This window comes from Oncorhynchus gorbuscha, linkage group LG06, assembly GCF_021184085.1.
Source record: "Oncorhynchus gorbuscha isolate QuinsamMale2020 ecotype Even-year linkage group LG06, OgorEven_v1.0, whole genome shotgun sequence".
In the NCBI taxonomy this organism is placed as follows: Eukaryota; Metazoa; Chordata; class Actinopteri; order Salmoniformes; family Salmonidae; genus Oncorhynchus; species Oncorhynchus gorbuscha.
The window spans coordinates 26,970,361-26,992,020 of NC_060178.1; the positions used below are offsets into that span (position 1 = coordinate 26,970,361).

The 21,660-nt window shown below is 41.6% G+C and overlaps 1 protein-coding gene across 1 annotated transcript; it reads right to left on the reverse strand.

Annotated features, from left to right (window-relative positions):
* Window positions 1–1,360: 1,360 nt before the first annotated feature.
* LOC124037773 (RING finger protein 11-like) lies at window positions 1,361–21,197 on the reverse strand. The gene is made up of 3 exons (XM_046352806.1): window positions 20,688–21,197; window positions 7,519–7,682; window positions 1,361–7,106 (listed from the first exon to the last, which is right to left on the reverse strand). The coding sequence occupies exons 1-3, from the start codon at window positions 20,808–20,810 to the stop codon at window positions 6,935–6,937; spliced, it is 459 nt and encodes a 152-aa protein (XP_046208762.1). The 5' UTR covers window positions 20,811–21,197; the 3' UTR covers window positions 1,361–6,934.
* Between the last annotated feature and the right edge of the window lie 463 nt (window positions 21,198–21,660).

The following is a 21,660-nucleotide window of genomic DNA, read 5'->3' on the forward strand; positions in this document are numbered from 1 at the left end:
TAGGTAAAAAGAAAAAGTTTTAAAAAAGAGGTACCACAATGGAAAAAGTCCCCAACATTAATCCCAATTACTGTTAAAACATATGTGTAAATACAGTACCAGTCAAAAGTTCTGACACACCTACTCATTCAAAACCCTTGAATGAGTAGGTGTATTTTTTTAACTGACAAATAAAAAATTGGATTTCCAGCTAGCTGATCATTGTCTGTGGTACCGATGCACCAAGTCTGGTGAACCCTAAACCTTCTGGCACATAAGCCCTGCGTGGCATCGACTCTGCCACAAAAGCATACTGAAGTGCCAAAAACGATATCCATGTTAATAAACACAGGGTTGCGATAGTTATTGTTATTTGTGGTCGTAAACATTATTTTGAGTTAATTCTATGAGTGGGGAGGGTGTTCAATTTATTTTACAATACAAGAGTAGAGTCATGTGAAAATATTTTTTACTTTGTGGAGGGGAGTGCTTTTATTTATTTCTTTTGCTGTTTTCCAAATAGCATTTTATTTTTTAAATTGTGTTGAAATGCAATTACTGAGCTTGAATATGAACTCATCCTCTGTCACTGTATTTGTCTCCCTAAGTTGCCCTGTGGCCCACTGCATTCAGTGTTGATCAACATCTACACACCGCTAACACTGTTGGTGCAACTTCTGGTCTCAGTACACCCAGCGGAGTAGGGTACTAAAAACGACTTCGGCAAGAATAGAGAATTCAGAGAGCCTTTGACCTCTGTGTCATGCCCAACTGTTGGAACATGACCTCTATCTACACTGGGACTTGAATGGGTTACCTTTGTCATAGATATTTCTTTCTGCAGTGTATTCTGATTAGGGAGAGTGACATGAGAGAATTCATGAAAGGCAGCTTCCTTCCACAGGCCTTCAGCGTGGCATGTGCGCTGCAGGGCAGATCAGGTTGTGTTAACCAAATTGGAGTACGGTTTTTCTACTTGAATACTACTCTAGGATTATTACTTGGCTGTCTATGTGCAAAAGCGAGATACATTTCTGGGTTATAGGCTGCAGTGAATATGTGTAAAGCAATTGTGAATGTTGTTTTTCTATTCTGCAGATTGATTCTTATACTCTGTTGGATATACAATGTGTTCTGACCATGGAGGCAAGTTTATTATTAATATGACTTCCCTCTACTGGACATACTTTCAATTACAAGTTCAAAATGTGCAACTGTTGGATGGTTAATTCCAGAAATGCAAGGAGAACATTTGTATAAACAACAGAAATTGCTTGTGTCTCGAGTGTTTGCAAACCAAAATCAAAAGACCAATTAGTGGAAGAAATATCTGAATTGGCCTTAAGACACCATTAAATAAATCACATATGCAAACATGTTCCATAGCATAGTTTCTATTTATTATTTGCCTGTAGTACATATCATATGCATACTGTACAAAGACAATTCTTACAGGAACCCATACAAAACACACATACTATACATATATCTGCCCAGTCTTGCAGTGCATTCCTGTAATTTATGCTGTTGGGGGCAGTGGATAATTTGAAGTACACCATCACATTGCTGCGTCATTTCTAGCATCCTCAAAACTCATGGGCCGCAACCAGGCCCTTCCTAGGTTATGTCTGGGCTCCATTTTCAGGCATCTCATCTTTTTCAACTAGTGTTGGTCCCATGCCAGCCTGGGAGCCAGTCAATAACTCTCTCATTAGATCTAAGGTAATGGAGCTCCACATACCCCCACAACCATTATGATCACTCAAGGCATGTTTTCATCTGTATCATTATGTCGCCTTACATGCAAAGGGTATACCTTACGAATGTGACTAACACTTTTTAATGCCTATGAGAGCTGGCAGGGGTGAGTTTAATGAGGGGATTTGATTATCTGGACTGGGATATGCCAGTGAGAGGAGTTTGCACCGGCTGAAAAGTGATTGCATTTGTTTTGGAACCGGGCTACATCCTGGGGCGAGCCAAGTGACCCCTTTCAAAGCCAACGGCGAAATCGGCTCAAAACAAAAGCGCCGTAGCCCAGGCTAGATTAAGCACCTGGCGCAATTGACATGTAAAAGTCGTCTATTGACATGTAAAAGTGATTGCTGTTGATAAAAATGCTGTGATTGCTGTTGATAAGACGTTATATATTTTATGGAAAATAGATGTACGTTTCTGGACGGTGCACCATGGTGCCTTGTTGACATCATGACCGAACAGCGCAGATTACTGTTCGATTTGAGAAGGTAGCTCCTCCCTCACCACTTTCACCCGTTCTTGTCACAGGCCATAGACCGGCAGCTTAGGTTAATAGAACTCCCTTATTGTCTGGGATGAGGGGACAACAGTGATAACAAGTTACTACTTCCTCCGTGAAATATATAATGTACCCCTTTTCAAAATACTACCTGTGATTAAGAAGATAGTGAAAATGGGCATATTTTGCCCCTAACTATGAGAAAATATAAAGTTTTAAGAGGTTTCCATTTTAAAGACAACTGCACTTCCTGATTTGGCCTCGTTTGAGATTTGGTTCATTAGGAAATGCTAGCGACCACGAGTGAACTCAAACGCGAGTTAGTTTCGGGTTCGGTTTGATATGGGTATCTCGTGTGTGTTCGCAGGTGGGAAGAGTTAGCCAAATCATTTAGCTTCAGCCGGCTGGTGTGTGACTCTGGCAAAGTTGATTTGACTTTGGATAGCCTATCTCGGTGGACAGTTTGAGACTGTCGATAATAACACAATGTAAATGGGACAATATTTTCATGTTGCACATCTTTTAGTTGTCTCAAACTCTTTAAATATTTATATAAATTTCTAAAATGTATAGCTGATTTTAAAATGCCCACACCAGTAGAAATCCACTTTTTAAAGCCAGAGCTTACCCATTATGTTGGACAACAATTTAAGACATTAAGTAATTGTTTTAGTCAAAGTACAATATATTTGGGCTTGAAGTGACAAATCCAAACTACCCACTATGTGCAAATCTGTGAATGCAGTGTCTTTCCCTCTGATATGACATACAAATTATTTCAGCACTGGGTTCTATTTGAATGTTACAACCCACCAGTATGGCATTGTTTACTAATCAGAAACAGCTGCAAAGTAATTTCTCTTCGCAACTGAGATGAGCCAAAGAGCCTGAGACATGGAGCAAATTAAAATAGGGGGTGCAAACGTATATTTTGCACCTCCCCTTTTTTGACCAGAAAATGATCATAATCCATTGGATAATTTGTCAATTTTCATTTTTTTTAGACTGTCTGTCTTAAAATATATATATATATATATCTGACCATTTTCTAAATGGTATAAAAGCATTTTGAAAACCTGCTGCCCCAGTCTCCCCAAGATGAATGGCTTCACTACTATAATTACATGTCATTTGAGGCGTGCATGATCATAGTCATTGTAGTCTATCATTTCACTTCCACTGTGAGAACCATGAGCACGGGCTGACTTGGCTTTGCTGTATTGCAGCTGAAGAATTCCAGCCATCTTCCTACCAAAGGTTGCACCGTGTCCATTACAATAAAAAAAAAACGCATATCACATTTCAATAGTTATCCATATTACCAGAGCTTCATCTTACTCTTTCTAAATATTTCGATCCCAAATTTGAGGCCACAATTGATGGAAAATGCCCAAACAGAGATATCAATAGATGGCAAAGTCAAAGATAGGCCAGTGGTTTCCATCTGATGCTTTTGTTTTCCCTAAAACAATGCCAATGACAAATTCAGCTCTAGAACCAGCCATACAGCCAAGCTGGCTTTTGAATACCATGTAGTAAAACAAAAACAGCAACAAATAACATTAGCTAGCTAGATAAGGTTTGCAAGATAGCTAGCTAGCTAGATAAGGTTAGCATGCTAGCTACCTACACTGTCAGTGCCTCATTTTTTGACGTTTATCAACTCTGGAAATTCCCAGACCCAATTTGTGAATAGGTATAAATAGCTTTCGTCATTCTTCGTAGGTGGAACCTAAATGTGCATTTCCTTTCTAGGACAGGAAACTATGTCAAAATAGTGGCGGCAACTTCCTCTTGCATGTAGCTGCACTCAGAAATGATGATTACTTTGGTGTGGCCAGCTGTGGAAAGGCTTAAAAATAAACCCAACCCATGGAAAAAGGTTACGATACCCTTCAATCTATGACATACCATTTTTTCCTATCATCTCAAAAATCTGTTTTTGGACGAGACCGACTTTATGACCAGAATTATCCTATTTACACTTTGTAGTCAATTTTGACACTAGAATAAACGTGTCTAACTCATATCACATAGGCCATTTTCAAAACAAGAAGTTGCTCTTTCGGGGTAGTCTTTAACAAAGTACATCTTAAATACTTTCTGATTAAATCTTAATGATCACTTAACGAGAGCTACCTGCCCCCAATTTGGAAAAACGTACACTATTTTTCCCCAATATACATTCAATTACATTTTTGCCAGTCAAAATACAGCAACATAATTATGACCAAAACCATACCCAATATTTGAACTTTTTGCTACAGCCAACTGTGCTGATTGAACAATTGTTATGATAATACAAGGGATATTTTCTCATTTTAATTATGAAAACATTATTTAAAAGTAGGATTTTAAAAAATGCACGTGCTCAGATGACTACCGACTAAAATCTAAGAAGCTGGGGTGGTTAGCACCCTCACATCCAAACCCCTTGCACAACAATGTGATGGCTCATATGCTGAACAAAGAAATAAACTCTAGGGCAGTGTGGCCACCAACCTTTTCTTAGTCAAGATCACAGAGTCAAAATGCAAGCCAAGATCTACCGCCCAGATTTTTTTACATTACTTAAAAAACCTAAGCAACATTAACCAATTAAAAACAGTTCTGTAGCAATGAGGTTTGTGCAGTAGGCTACAGGCCCAATATATTACCACTGCATATTGGCTATGCTTAAATTGTCATTGTTGTTCTTCTCAGACCATTTAGAAATAATATATTTTTTAAACATGTTGGTATATGATCGCACTGGTAATAGATAATTTGTTGTATTACTTGTGAGGCACAGCTTTTTTTACTGGACTGATGGACTGCATCTGATGGTCAGTCTGAGGGAAAAAGAGGGAGCAGCAGTAATGCTGCCTCTCACCTGACTAACTAACCACCCCCCCCGCTTAGAAAAGGGGACAGTCTTCCAGCTGATGGCGAAACAAGTCGCATTGCATTATTTCTGCCTCATGCACCATTTAATTTTGTTACTCCAATGACCAGAGAAAGTGAAATATTCCTTGATATTAAAAAAGACAAGCCGCTAATAATAACAACACAAGCTTATTGGATCACTTTGCTATACTCATTCATTGCAGCTGCAGTGCTGGGTGTAGCTTGAGTGGAAGTAGGTAGAATGTGCATTTTATGGCTTATAAAAGTGTTGAACATCGTGTTGATACTAACACCTTAAACATGAACTTACTCATAAAAACTGCAGCTCTTTGCTGTATTCATTGAGTCCCTCTCTAGGTCATGGTTTTACACGTTTTGAAATCTCACAGTATTGACTTTGCTGTGCGTTCGATACGTCCTTTAACAGTCTATGGTCGAGGAAACTGTGCAGACACGGTTACCTGAGCCATTTGATTGGCCAGCGTTAGGCTTATAGGTGCACTGTCGATTTGCTCTATGGGCCAGCCGGGTAGGCAGAGTTCTACCATCAGACACATGAAATGGTTCAAAAGGGGAACACTTTGCCTTCCCGGGCTACTAAATCAAGTGCACCTACCACCAACAGCGCGAAACAAATAAAACAATTAGGAACGCAAGACTTGATCATTGGGTTCTTTACAGAAATGTTTGGTGATTGACTGGGAATGCTTGGAGATCGACCAGTCGATGGCAATAGACAGGTTGGTGACCACTGCTCTAGGTCATGACTAAATTCATGTAAATTAATTAAATGACTCTAGTGTGTATGCATTATGATAAATCAAATGGCGTACTTGGTAATAAGATTAACACACTTGTGCTGAATTGGGTGCAGTAAATGTTTGAGTATTTCTGATGTGCAATTTAAGAACTGTGCTAAGCAAGAGCAGTTAAGGAGCATTATGATCGATAACACCTTTTGACCAAACCCTAACAGGCCTAATCTTTGTAATAATCGAGTGCAGACCCCAAACCTCTTCATCCAAAAGGAACACTTTTTTACTGATCCATCATTAGTCTAAGAAACTCACCAATTAAGGATAAAATGTAAACTTCAGGAAAACAGACCTTACCATTGGGCTGAAACAATTACAATGGCTTGAAAAAAAAACAGTTCATGTTGCAGATACTAAATAATGGGGAAAATCTGAAATAATTTTCAAAAACTTGTCAGCATATGCTGAACTCTTCCACTGAGACGAGAATAGAAGTGCAAGTTCCTCTGACTTGTGTACATGTGCATTAATTGTTTGCTTATCTGTGTTAGTAAATGTAATCCACTGAGCCCTTAAGACGACTTCTGGAACAGATGTTGAGTTGAAAACAACGAGGAGAGAAAATATTTGCAGATATCAGTATTTCTAGAGAGAGTTGAGCTGTTGCTTTCCTTCCCCTCCCTTCTAGGGCATTTACTACAACAGTGTGGTAGTGAGAGAGAGGGGAATTCTGGGTGTGGATGGATGGTGACACGAGACGGTCTTATCTTGATCACCAGAATCCAACGTCCTTCCCCAGTCGGGGCTTTCCTGTCCAGCAGACCTGGCCAGCTCAGAGCAAAGGACCCCTCTCCATCCATGGCCTCCACCAACCCTCTACAGCACCCTTCATCACCACCACACAGCCCTCACCTGCCCCCAGAGACCCTGGTTCTCCAGGCTGTTGGAAGTGCTGTCTGCTGGTTGTGGGGGTGCTGGAGATGGAAGCATGGGTGGAGTAAGGGAGTAAGTCAGAACAGCGAGCAGGGGTGGTGGTGAGGGGGGTTGGTGTTGTGTCTCAGTTGGTCTCGTAGGAGGAGAGCAGCGCAGCATCCACTGGCTCCATGCAGGAGGGGCAGGTGAAGGAGCGCATCAGCCAGTCATCTATACAGTCCATGTGGTAGATGTGCATGCATGGCAGGAATCGAATGGGATCCCCATACACAAAGTCCGTCATGCAAATCACACACCTGCACAGATGGAGAGACAACAGAATGTGTATCATGTGGGATTGAGAAATAAATAGTATATTATGCAGTATTTGTATTTATTTACTACAAATTTACATTCGGCACCAGTAAGTGATATGAATGTGCATACAGATTACACAGATGCCAATTGTCATACAGTATGAGGCACATTCATCCAACATGATAACACTTTTGTCTTTGGGTGGGTGTTAAGAGGTGCGGTTTGCGGGTTATTTTTCAGGGGACGCATGACTCGACCTTCGCCTCTCCCGAGCCGGTTGGGGAGTTGCAGCGATGAGACAAGATCGTAATTGGATCGCAACTGGATATGACGAAATTGTGGGGGAAAAAAAGTGTCTTAATTCTTGGAGATGTGTTGTTGTGTTTGAGTGCTGGTGCCGGTGGTACTTACTCTCTTATTTTCTTTTCGGAGCCGTCCCTGCCAGCATCGTACACTCCCTTGGGGAGGTGGTGGATGAGGCCAATGCGCTGGGCAATGCGGACCTGCTCCTCCTCAGTCAGCTGGCTGGCCATGCGGGCCTGACTGGGCGTGGGGTGGTACACTGGCAGCTCCTGCTGCATGGCCACAAAGACACACAGAAACATGCACTTAGAAACAGAGAGAGACAACTCAAGACCTCATACATAACTCGTGGAATAGACGGTGTTTTCCAACCACAACATCCAAGTAATATGTAGAAGGCATTAGAGCTTACGTGGTGAACGACAAAACAGTTGTGTGGAAATTCCCAGACGTAGGCCTGAGAATAGACCTTGGTAATTACTGAAAACCCAGACATTGAAGAGAAAAAAAACAACAGTTATCACCATCAATGGGTTTAATGGAGCAGCAGCTTGTTTATTGGAAATATAAATTACAATGCCATTACACTGTTTTGCATTCAAACAACCAAGTTAAAAGTGATATGAATGAAGTCAGAGTATCACTGTAATATAACTAGAACAAGTATATCAGAGGTTTGAAATGACAGATCCAGTAGGTGGCAATCTTTCCCAAGTCAGAGCAATTTCACAAAAAGGGAACATGGGTGTTTTAAGTTCAAATTGCTGTAATTGAGAAAATGCAATAGACAAAGCATTCTATTGAAATCAGTTACCATTGAAAGGAGTGATTGGCAGCAGGTAAGCTATTAGAGCATGCAGACTGAATGTCTTAAGCCCATGTGAGGGTTACAATCACTAGAAGCAGAGTAAAGCACACTTGCATACATTCCCGCAGTCAAAGATAGTCTCATATCCAACACTGATACAATTTAGATGACAGAATGCAGTCAAATAGCTGGCTGTGTCAGACCCACAAAGCCTGCATGATTCATACAGAAGAGAAAATTCAGACCGCATTTTCATTCTCATTTCTCACCTCTGTTCTGTTCCACCTTTGTGTTGTGGTTGGATGATGGTTGAGAAACTCAAAAGGTTTTTTGACATGGAGTCTAAAATATGTTAGAGACAACGCTCACCACCACAATCATAATGAGGAGACCTCAAGAGAAAGCTGATGGATAGAAAATGTCCAGATATTTTTCACTGGTTGCGCATTATGTGCTGGATATTCAAAAGTTGTCATGTCATGCTCCACTGAGCTACGAGTGTTTACATTTAAATGATCTATTTGATATTGCAGAATATTTTGTAAAAGGGATACTGGATCATTTAGGCAACCAAGCCCTTTTTATGCTTTACCAGCAAGCATGCTAGTGTTGCTGTAGACTTCCAGGCATTGTGCTAAAGCTAGTTAGCAACAGCTCCAGAAACATCCTTCAACCTTCTTTCAAAACAACATGCAGAGACATAATCATGGTGCTCATCATAATGGTACTCATCAGTTCATCGGGATCTGAGTAAGTAGAAAAAAAAGGGCTTAAGGTTCATTACCCTATTTAGATAATAAACTCCTGACAGAAACTTGGTGTACTTTTCCCTAAATCAACCATAACTTCACCAGTTCCCATCCTACATACCATCTAATATTACAAACACAGTGCTTACACTGGTTATGAAATCTCCATTTCCGCTTCGCCATTAGAAATACGGACTGATCTTATTATTTGGACACACTGCACAGCAGAACTTTTCATAGAGGCATGTTGAGCATGTCAAAGACCTCAATTTCATGCATTTGCAGATAAGCATAGCCAGTAAATTAATCTCTACAGTCAGACCTAAATGTTCTTCAAAGTGACAATATCTCCTCTGATAATCAGCATAGTTTAGGCCTAATAAGCAAAAAAATTAAACTATTCCCAATAGTATTGGGAGAGATTATATTAATTTCCAAATACCATTCCATTTGGTTTGTTCCGCTAATTGAAAATAAGTGGGGCATTTAAGAATGACGTAATAGGAATCAAGGTTTCTATGGTGTCCATTTGTCAGGAGTTCACAAAAAAACGTCAAAGCTATAGGCCTAGCAAATGTATGATCTGGGAATCTTCTCAATGTGAGTGGCTATAATGTACGTGATATGTGGGATGTCTCTGTGGTGTGTCTGCATGAAGAGAGAGAGTACATGGTCTGTAGAGTCCTGTGCTTCCCAATCCGTCCTCTCCGGGGTTATTTCTGTCAGTCTGTGAGACAGGAGTTCAGACCAATTCACGGTCTCAGTCAGGTCAGATGTTTAGCTCACACAACTGCCTGCCCCACCTATTTACAGGACGCTACAAGTAGGTTACAGACTAACTCAAAACCAACACTGAGCCTCAAATAATACAAGTGAGGCAATGAAGTAGTGAGGACATGCATAGTACTGTGTGTAACCAAAGATGGGAGGGAGTCTCGACTCTCTGTGGGCTTATAGCAAAACCTGGATGACAAAAATAAATAAGCACCTTTCTTTGGCAAAAAAATGAGTGCAGGGTGAAAGCTGTACTTAAAACAACAAAACAGGTTCAGCCCTCAGAATGCAACCCTCTTGGAATCTGCTTAAGCACTTTCATCAGGTGGCCTCAGTGCCGAGACCGCTGAAAATACATGTCAGAACACGTCTGCCATCTCCACTCTGCCTCAGTCACACCGAGATGACATCACAGCAGACCAATGGGCTTCAGGGACTAGTGCAGTCTCATGGATACCTTACTCACAGTAGTCATCCGAGCTCACCTCTAATTGGATCACAGTCAGTCAAATTAAAGAGTCTATGGGTGTAAAATAAGTGATTTTTCTTTGTACACACATTTACTAAATGTCAAAAACATATCAAGTATGCAAATGTTTGTTTTAATAAATGTAAAAGGCAACAAAAAAAATGTATATCTTACATTATTTGCACTGGGCACTGAAGTGTAAAGCAAAAGTGAAACATGAGTGATTAAGGTTCCTGTGGGATTTCAGTCACAGTCCCTCATTCCCTTATACAGTCACTCTGTGCTTTAAAAAAAAGCTGAGTCAGCATTTAACAAACAAAATGATCAGTACATCAGAATTTTCAGCCCTGAATTCTCTAGTCCCTCTCCACTTGTGTGTGACAAAAACAGGCAGACCGAATAAAAAAAAAAGGTGTCAGAATACCCTTTTCAGAAGACTGGGGAAAGGCAGTGGGAGTTGTGTGATTGGCTGGGGGTGTTGCGGTGGACCCAGGGGTAACAGTGCAGCGGTCAGCTGTCTCTTTGTCCTGGGGCATCGCTGTTGTCCAGTTTCACTCGAAAAGTCACTAGAATGGACACCCTTCAATGACCTAATCAGAAAGCTTGCCAGTATTATCCGATTTAGTGCCTCAAGACTAAAATGAGACAGAGTGATCATGGCACTTGGCGATATTAAAATCCAGGACAGTAATCAAATTGTTACGGCGTCTCAAGATGGACAAACAGTAAAACAAATACCACATTTTTCAATTGAAGGTCTTTTAACGAGAGAAAGCGAGAAGTTCGCCTTGCCTCATGAGGGACAGATTTCTGTATTTTGAAAATTACATCTTGAAAACTTGATAACTGACATGCAAAACATTTAGGGAATATATCAACAATGGACAAATACCAAAATATAGTTTTTGGGTGGCGTTTTCCTTTAAGGGTAATAATGGTTGAGCTGAAGACAAGTGTTAGCATGAGGAAAAGAGGAACAGCAGATAGACAGGGCGCTCATAGAGAGAGACAGGGCGCTCATAGAGAGAGACAGGGCGCTCATAGAGAGAGAGAGAAAAAGAGAGCTGAGCCACAGAGCAGCTCTATGTGCACTGCCAAGCCCCAGGCAGCCAGGCACTCAGCAGACAATACCGGCTGCCAGCCTTCCCCCACAAACTCACTGGAGATAAAGCGATAGAGAAAGCGAGATAGGAGAAAAACAAAACCAAGCCCTACCATCCTCTCCAACCCCTCAGCACAGACAAACCAGCATACAGATGCGTTCTCTCAGCCTGCAGTCTGAATTCCAGGCCTGTGCCCATAACATCCACACAGATCAGTAACCACGGGGACCCTGCCACTCCCACAGTGGCTTCCTCCAGGGAATAAACAATGGCAGGCTCTACCGGCTGCACCGTTGAGCCTTGTCTGAGAGGCTGGCACTAAAGCACAGCCCGAGAGATGCACAGCAACAGTGACACACACACACGCTTCATGCTCCACAGATAAAATGCTGGAGCGCAGCCATCCAAGCCTCTTTTGATAAAGAGAAAGTCTAATTACACAGATTGTTCTTCAGACAGTTTTCAAACAGCAATGCCATCAGTGATGCAAAGACGCTGCTTTCACAACAAAACAAATCTTCAGGAGGTTCCCGAGGATGAACTTAAAAACACTAAATGTACTCTACACCCTCGTAGCGTATGGGGACACAGCGGGACAAAAACATCACTGGATGTTGTGTTACATTCTCTCATAGGAAAACCTGTAACTGTCAGATGAGTCATGTCATATTATTGGATCATAAGCACTTACAGAATCTGGGGATGTGAAGGGGGAAACGGTGGGTCCTCGGTAAACAAGCAAGTGTAGCTGTAACAGCCAATCAAAGCCTGTCATTACTAAATGTGTAATGTGATAGGCATTAACAAAATACTTTGTTTTTATTTTTTATAATACATAAAGGTAATCCGTCATCTTCCTCACACCTTTCTGAGAGGGAGGGTATCTGATTTCATTGGTCCTCAACTCGTGGCTGAGACACTTTATTGTGGATAAATAGAGTTAGCCTGCTACGGAGCGGGTTAGTGCTGAAGGATTCATTGCTATAGAAATGTACCTGGCTAAAAGGTGAGCCACCTTTGTGGCACTGGTTATCCTGAGTTGACCAAAGTAACCTCGCTAACTCCTCAAACCTGATTCGTATTATAGGGCTCTGGGGATCTCTCAAACAGGAACAGTAAACACAATCCACTGGCTGGCCCCATGTTGGTCGATCCTGGCCTTGCTGACAACATCTTGTTTGTGGGCAATTCCACGTTTATGGAATTATGCTGAGACTCCGATTTTTCACTTTAAAATGTATGCCAAACAAAAAATATTGATTTCAAAGTTTACCCAACCACACATCTCTATGACTACTTTGAAAAATGTACACAGTAAAAAAGAACATCACAGTTAAATATATTGTTTATGCCACAATGACTCTCATATTTTTGAGGGAACATGTCCCACATTGTGTTCATACTTGGAGAATGATAAGAACATTTTGCCTTTACAGGATCATTTGAGGGTTGTTTCTCTTGAAGCATGAATCATATAATTTAGTATTTCCACTGGTAGAAAACTTTTCCCAGTTACCAGAGCCTGGGATAAACATTTCATCATAAAAATACACAAATGGATACTTTATTGCAAATCAGCAATGTTACAGACAGGACAAGTGTGGTACAACATGAAAACGAGTACAGTAACTCTGATATTGAACATCTATGAACACTTGAAAGCATATAGGAAGATATTCCTTTTCTTTTTTCATATCCTATCCTCAACCATTTCCATGGAAGCACAGCCAGGTCAGGTGAGGCTAGACAACTGGTTCACTGTGAGATTCGGAGACCAAGGATCTGCCAGCGAGCCATCTAACAAATAAAATCAAATTTCATTTGTCACATGCGCCGAATACAACAGGTGTAGTAGACCTTACCGTGAAATGCTTAGTTACATGCTCTTATATATGCCATTTAGCAGACGCTTTTATCCAAAGCGACTTACAGTCATGTGTGCATACATTCTACGTATGGGTGGTCCCGGGAATCGAACCCACTACCCTGGCGTTACAAGCGCCATGCTCTACCAACTGAGCTACAGAAGGACCACAACCAACAACGCAGTTAAAGAAATAGAGTTAAGAAAATATTTACTAAATAAACTAAAGTAAAACAATTCTAATAACGAAGCTACAGGGGGTACCGGTACCGAGTCAATGTGCGGAGGTACAGGCCAATTGAGGTAATTTGTACATGTAGGTAGGGGTAAAGTGACTGCATAGACAACAGCAGCAGTGTAGAAACAAAGGGGGGGGGGGTCAATGTAAATAGCCCGGGTGGCCATTTGATAAATTGTTTAGCAGTCTTATAGCTTGTGGGTAAAAGCTGTTAAGGAGCCTTTTGGTGCTAGACTTAGCGCTCCGGTACCGCTTGCCGTGCAGTAGCAGAGAGAACAGTATGACTATGACAATTTTTTAAGTCTTCCTCTGACACGCATCAGCTGTTATTGACAAATAGACACCCCCCTCGTCTTATATTATATGTGTCGTCGTACAGTGACTACTCGATGAAACATAAAATATTACCGTTTTTAATGTCCCGTTGGTAGGATAGTCTTAATCGTAGATCGTGCAATCATTGGAAAATAAACTTGACGTAGTACGGATGGTAGTGGAGGTTTACTCACTCGCCCCGGCCTCCGCCCCCTTTTTCTCTGTCTTTTCTTCACACAAATGACGGGAATATGGGCCTGGTCTCGAGAAAGCAGTATATCCTGAGCGTTGGACTCGTTAAAGAAACATCTTTGTCCAGCTCCAGTTCGAGGCGAGTAGTCGCTGTTCTGATGTCCAGAAGCTCTGTTCGGTCAAAAGTGATGGTAGCAGCAACATTATGAACAACATAAGTCACAAACAATGCAAAAAAAAATTATTATAATAAATACAATTTTAGCAGAGTTGGTTAGGAGCCCGTAAAAACAGCAGCCATCCCCTCCGGCGCCACAGAGCAGTGCAGCACAAAAACACATCTGGGGAATTCACTGGTAAGGAATTATGACCTTGGGTATGCATTTTAAATCATTAATTGTACATTTTCTTTTCACCCTTGTAACATTTTGTGTGAAGGTGAGCACCTTACAGTGAAGTCAGTATGTATCCTGCTCAAAGCTTTGTTTTTGTTATTTTCATTCCTTTCTTTTCTATTCCCTCTTCCCTAACTCACACCTTTCTCTCCCTCATGCAGCAGGTCTGACAGCTCATTAGAAGGCCCCTCCAAAGCAAACGTCCTCTTCACAGTCCGAACTGAGTTCGCCGGCTCAAAGCAAACTCTGAGAAGACTTTCAATCACCAGAGAAGTGTCTGTGATACATGTTCTCTCCTCCTTTTTCCAGCATTCCCTCCAGGCCTCATGACACCTTTGAGGGAAGATTTAGTGTTAGTTCTCAGTCCAGGGCAGCACACGCTGCTGGTGAGTCTTAGATCATTCTCTTGCCTCCAGCCCTGGCAAACACAGCCAGGGACAGGCAGGCAGCCTTACAATGTCTGCAAGATGTTCGAGCCAATGAGGTCTGACCATAAAACACTGACAACAGGATAATGGCCTTTGTGCTAGACTGAATGTGATTAATAAAACAGGGCCTCTGCTCTGTCAATGGGTGAGGGAAAAAGCCCCACGGATTAGTCATGCCAGGGAACCTGATGACTGTAGCTACAGTGACGGGACCTGCTCTTCACTCTGGCCCAATCCTATCACCCTCTCCACTGGCCGAGTCAGACAGCGATGAGTCAGCACACTCGCCAGCTGCTTTCCAAATTACCACTCACTTTGCACACCCCTCCCTCCCTCCCACAACAGACCGCAGAGTAACATAGCACATAGCAGGGGAGCCTTCCTCCTCAGCGCACGATGAAGTGGAGGGTGATTACAGACCCACAATTTCTCAATAAATATTTAATTTGAGCTAGTATTCAAGGTGGATGTGTCAGTCTTGTTTATAACAGTATTATTCACCACAAAGAAAATACAACTGTTTTTGGTGAAAAGGTAAAAAGGTATTTATTCCCTAAATAAGTCATTTCTGCCTGAGATTAATGTAGGCAAAAATGTTGTTAAGGCTCATTTGTAACTTAGAGAAATTGTGCAGTAGTTTAAACATACCAAGCATGGACAGGTCTCTGTTTAAGAAAACACCAACGAAAATGCATAAAATCAAATCTCCTTGATCACGTACACATGGCCAGCAGATGTCATTGCGAGTGTAATGAAATGCTTGTGCTTCTAGTTCTGACAGTGCAGCAATATCTAACAAGTAATATCTAACAATTCCACAACAAATACCTAATACACACAAATCTAAGTAAAGGAATGGAATAAGAATATAAATATATGGAGGAGCAATGACCGAGTGGCATAGGCTAAGATGCAATAGATAGTATAGAATACAGTATATACATATGAGATGAGTAATGCAAGATATGTAAATATTATTAAAGTGACTAGAGTTGCATTTATTAAAGTGGCCAATGATTTCAAGTCTGTATGTAGGCAGCAGCCTCACTGTGCTACTGATGTCTGTAACAGTCTGATGGCCTTTTGATAGAAGCTGTTTTTCAGTCTCTCGGTCCCAGATTTGATGCACCTGCACTGACCTCGCTTCTGGATGGTAGCGGGGTGAACAGGCAGTGGCTTGGGTGGTTGTTGTCCTTGATTATCTTTTTGGCCTTACTATGACATCGGGTGTTGTAGGTGTTATGGAGGGTAGGTAGTTCCCCAGGGTGATGCGTTTTGCAGACCGCACCACCCTCTGGAGAGCCCTGCGGTTGTGGGCGGTGCAGTTGCTGTACCAGGCGGTGATACAGCCCGACAGGATATTCTCAATTGTGCATCTGTAAAAGTTTGTGAATGTTTTTGGTGACACGCAAAATTTCTTCAGCCTCCTGGGGTTGAAGAGGCGCTGTTGCGCCTTCACCACACTGTCTGTGTGGGTGGACCATTTCAGTTTGTCCGTGATGTGTACACCGAGGAACTTGAAGCTTTCCACCTTCACTGCTGTCCCGTTGATGTGGATAGGGGGGTGTTCCCTCTGCAGTTTCCTGAAGTCCACGATCATGTCTTTTGTTTTGTTGACGTTGAGTGAGAGGTTACTTTCCTGACACCACAGTCCGAGTGCCCTCACCTCCTCCCTGTAGGCGGCCTCATCGTTGTTGGTAATGAAGCTTACTACTGTTGTGTCGTCTGCAAACTTGATGATTGAGTTGGAGGCGTGCTTGGTGACGCAGTCATGAATGAACATGGAGTACAGGAGGGAGCTGAGCACACACCCTTGTGGGGCCCCAGTGTTAAAGATCAGCGAAGTGGAGGTGTTTTTTCCTACCATCCCCACCTGGCGTTGGTCCCTCAGGAAGTCTAGGACCCAATTGGACAGGGCGGGGTTGAGATCCAAGGCCTCAAGCTTAATGATGAGCTTGGAGGGAACTATGGTGTTGAATGCTGAGCTATCATCAATGAACAGCATTCTTATATTAGGTATTATTTTTTAATTGATTTAACCTTTATTTAACTAAGCAAGTCAGTTAAGAACAAATTCTTATTTACAACGTCGGCCTAGGAACAGTGGGTTAACTGCCTTGTTCAGGGGCAGAACAACAGATTTTTACCTTGTCAGCTCAGGGACTCGGTCTAGCAACCTTTCGGTTACTGGCCCAACGCTCTAACCACTAGGCTACCTGCCATATTCCTCTTGTCCAGATGGGATATGACAGTGCGCAGTGTGATAGCGATTGCATCGTCTGTGGACCTATTGGGGCTGTAAGCAAATTGAAGTGGGTCTAGGGTGACAGGTAGGTGATAGGTGATATGATCCTTGACTAGTCTCTCAAAGCACTTCATGATGACAGAAGTGAATGCTATGGGGCGTTGGTCATTTAGTACAGTTACCTTTGCATTCTTGGGTACAAGAACAATGGTGGCCATCTTGAAGCATATGGGGACAGAAGACTGGGATAGGGAGAGATTGAATATGTCCGGCGAGCACCCAGGGCAAGCGTCTAGATTGGAAATGATGCATGCTCTAAAGGTCTCTGGCCATCCTTTGTTCAAGCCGTGGTTCAAATAGGGCTGGATGATATATAGAAAATATTAAAATGTATGTTTTTGCGCGATATTACAAAAACCTGTATAGGAAGAATCTATTTATTTTTTTATGAGCGTTTATGTCCGCTTGTTCTTATGTCGTCTCATCTCCTTTGCCCCTTCTGTGCTGTGCCCCTTCTGTGCCATTTACACCAGAGATCAGTATATAATAACGAGACGCTCATGTCTACGCCCTAACAATGAGAGTTGTTGTCCCAACGGCGGGAACACAGGCAACAAGCTTAGGTCCAAAATAAGCTGAGGTCCACTGAAATGCATTGAGGTTATTTTGGACAGATTTTGGCGAGAGTGAAACCTCTCGCTTCGCCTATTCCTCTCTGGCTATGTGCACCTTCCCATTCACACACACCCCTCAAGCCCCTCCCTCTGACACTCACAACAACAAATATGAGAGATCAATACTTCCTCTCCGACAAGCGGTTTCAACTCGCTATTTGCATTTGAGGTTTGGTCCAACAGAATCGGTCATATAAACACCAAAAGACATTGAGACATTATTTTACTGTAATAGAGAAGTTCAAATGAATAGTTGGAAAGGTTATGTTTCAACTCCTCAAATTGCACGCAGAGCAGACACTACTAAAAGGGGAGTATCAATGAACATTGAATCTCGAAAATTAATGTTCAGTTTGTCTCACGTGGTATTGAGGTACCATGTACCACTAGCAGCATTTTCGACAAAGACTTATACTAGCTCTCTGGTCTTTTATAAATGTACAATAAGCATAAAACACTATGTAAGGAATAGGCAACTCGTTCTCATTCTGAGAAATAAGGTAGATCACTTGATTTCATCATCTGAACAAAGTGGACAGGTTAGCACGCTGTTCAAACAGTTGGAGACGGACAGAAGGGTGTGTTCATAACAATTCATCTGTTCTACCTTGTTAGCCAGTCAAATAGATCCAAGTTGGCTAAATTTGAAATATAAAGATTAGCTGGCTACTCACTAGCACATAGGCCGGTGTGTGAGAGATTGTTTATGAGATCTGTGTTCTTTTTCTATAATACCTGCTAGAAGAAGTTTGTCATTATTAGTGAATGTGCATTATGCATAGTTCTGATTAAATTTGTAACAAGAAGGCATTTTCATAGAGTGATTATAGCAAAAAAAAACAGGTTAAACTATTTTTGATAAAATGATTAAATTATTAATGGGTCTCAGTTGTGGAAGGCTTATATTTAGCCTAGGTACGAATTCACAAACCCTGAATTCATTCTATTATTGCTGACTGTTTGAAATGCAGTGTATTTGACCTTAATTTGTCAACCAAGCTTAATTCAAAAATATTTTATTTATTTGTTGATATTGTGAATCGCCCATCATTTAAATAAATCATTGAGATATCGCCCAACTCTAGGTTCAAACAAGATCCTTCATTTTGAAGAATCCAACAAGTGCCTCAGCTATATAACTAGGATATTGCACAACGCTGCCTGCCAATCTGTAACAGGAAAACAGCTCCAGACTGTTGAATTCCAACCCTTTTTCATTCATTCCTGATCCTGGACCCAAGGGACTCAAGTAACCACAGAAAACCTGAGAAAAAGAGAGTGGCTGCTGGTGGTTTCCATCAGAAAAACACAGGATCTGGGGTTTGTGCAAATCTGCATTTCTGTGCTACGTAGTGCAATTTATTTTGCTTGTTTACTATTGCATTATTATAAAATCGAATATGGACAGATGCCACTGGTTAAGAAGCTATATTTCCTGGCTTTTAAGTTGTCTCATGGTTATATTATAGGTCTTTGCATTTTGGTGACATAAAGAAGTCATTTTTTATCAGGTTCTGCCCTCCCTTATAACGTTGACATAGGAAGTCAACTTTTGGGCTCAGACACACCAATAGCGTTTGCTGACCGAGAGTACTTAGCACCTCAATGTAATGTGTAAAGAGTGTGTGCGCGCCGGTATGACATGTATAATCGTGTGAAAAATGTCAGGTGTCTACAGCAGGTTGTCCCTAAAACACAGCGTGCTGAAAAATCGGCAGACGAATGCTAGCCCCACATTCGGTGTGATGTGTGTGAGCCGTTAGTTCTACCCGTTGGATGGTAAATGGTTTGGAACGTCAACTTTTAAAGAACAAAGAGATATTCGAAATGTAGGATCGTGGAAAATAAATTGAAACCGATAGATTACAAGGACAATTACTTATTGAACAGGGTTGGGAATAGGTATGCATCATCATGCAATATGTGTATGATTTGACTTGATATGATATTTTACCGTATGGGTGTCGTACAGTCTTGTAATAGTCTGGTAAGGCAAGCCATGGCCCGTGTCAGCCATTGGAGAGCTATACTGGAAGGGTTCAGGCAGACGGGCCTCCAGTTCTGTGCATAACCTGTTTCTTTTTTCATTTGAGATGGGGGCATTAACCTGCTGACACTCATTCTTTCCCAGCTAAAGTCTAACATAACAGGTCTGAATTACAGAAAAGGAATCAAGATTTGGGTATGGAAAATATTGTCACACAGAAATGAGGGAGCACCAAGACTCTGCTGTTTTCTCATTGGCATAATAGTTTGATCTGTGTTCTCCAATGTAGGCTGTTGCCATTGCCTGTACCAGGAAGCTTACAGGTTCATTCTACTTTTGATTTCATCTTTCTTACATTGTGCCAAAAGCAAAGATGGGAGCTTCTGTAGTTTTTGGTCTACGTCTATATCTGGTATATTATTACTCTCCCTTGAGCAACAACAAAATATATACAAAAAAAGCCTGCCTTTGTCTTCTCTCCCTCAACACCAACTGCATTCCAGCAGTATGAACAGCTCCAGTCTCTTTTTGCTGTAGTGTATGAATACTATCCTGTTTTCATAAAATTCATTACTAGATAACTTTGCATTGCACGAGTCCCTTTGGGTCAGTACTATGGGATCACGATGACGCTCTCTAATGGACGACATGGTCTGATAAAAATAAAGGCTGCAGCAACAGTCAATTTATGACACTCTATCCCTGTAGAAATATAACAAGAACAACGGTGACACTGCAATAGGACAGCTAGTTGATGGCTATGTGCAGCATTGATAAACAATGTAAAGCTGTATATACCTGCCATATCTCCCAAAGTCAGCTGATTATGACTGTTTGTTTACATGAACATCTGAAAAACATAACTGGCTGGCAAGCTATAGCATGCTATTTGTATTTACTTCGGTAGCCAGCTGCAAGCGCCACGTTCCTTTGCATGTCGAACCTTGAAAGAAATAGCTGCGCTGGCTAGCAAACCAGTACTGTAGCTAACGTTACATTATTAGCTAACGTTGCTGGCTAATTCGGGTGAACATACCTGGTATGGTGGCGGTGGTTCCTGGTCTGTATCTGCCCCGTCACCATAACTAGCTCTATCCGATTGTGATTCATGAAGCAAGGAAATGTCATCCGAGGTTGGAGATTTTAGACAATTTCCCATCTCCTCTTCAAACTCCTTATGTATTTGTCACTTTGCAACGTCTACAGGCCACTTTCCCGAACCTTTCATAAAAATAAGCACCGTATGCACTATGCAATCTTACTGACATTAACACATTGCAAATCATCGAACAAGCCACGAGAACTGTCCTTGTTCAACACAAACAAAACATGCGCACACAAAGAGCCAGGCTAGCTGATTGATACCCTGGCGCGGACGACCATCTACATATGATTAAGATTGTTTGTTTATTTTACGCCTGCTAAGTTAGGCTATTCATTAGCTAGAACTCTCACAACGCCTATGCTCAAGTTGAACAAACTTAATCATTCATGTTCTACAAACAACATTTCCTTTTTAGATTTGAAGACCCTCTGAAAGGGGCTTCCAGCCCATAGAACATGAAACAACGCCCCTTGATTCATGAACCAATCAACTGCGATCTATATTAAGCAGGCTACTCCACCATTCCACCAATCAGATGGTTGGTAATATTACCGTGTGTTGTTAAAATTCGGTTGAATTACAATTTGACACGTATGTAGCTAATTACAGACAGTTTGATGGCAGTTTTCTTCAGCATAACTGCGTCTGCAATGTAACAGTATCAAGGAACGAAGAAACCAGGCAGCCAGGAACCAACCACGGCATGTGCTGTACAAGCCACATTCAACTGAACTGCATAGTAGTAATAGTAATAGTAGTAGTAGTAATAGTGGTATAAAAGGCCTATGTTATGTTTTTTTTGTTGGGGGTTGGTTCGTGGCTGCCTGGTATGGCAGTTTTGACTTGATACCATTACACGAAAGACAAAATGATGGACTATCACAAACAATGGTACATTTGAAAT

Excerpts from the sequence above, each read along its gene's own strand:
- LOC124037773 (XM_046352806.1), bottom strand. The coding sequence starts at position 20,810 with ATGGGAAATTGTCTAAAATCTCCAACCTCGGATGACATTTCCTTGCTT. Across the intron at positions 7,683-20,687 it reads AACCACCGCCACCATACCAG|CAGGAGCTGCCAGTGTACCA; the intron begins GTATGTTCACCC and ends GTGGCCATGCAG. Across the intron at positions 7,107-7,518 it reads TCCGAAAAGAAAATAAGAGA|GTGTGTGATTTGCATGACGG; the intron begins GTAAGTACCACC and ends CCATCTGTGCAG.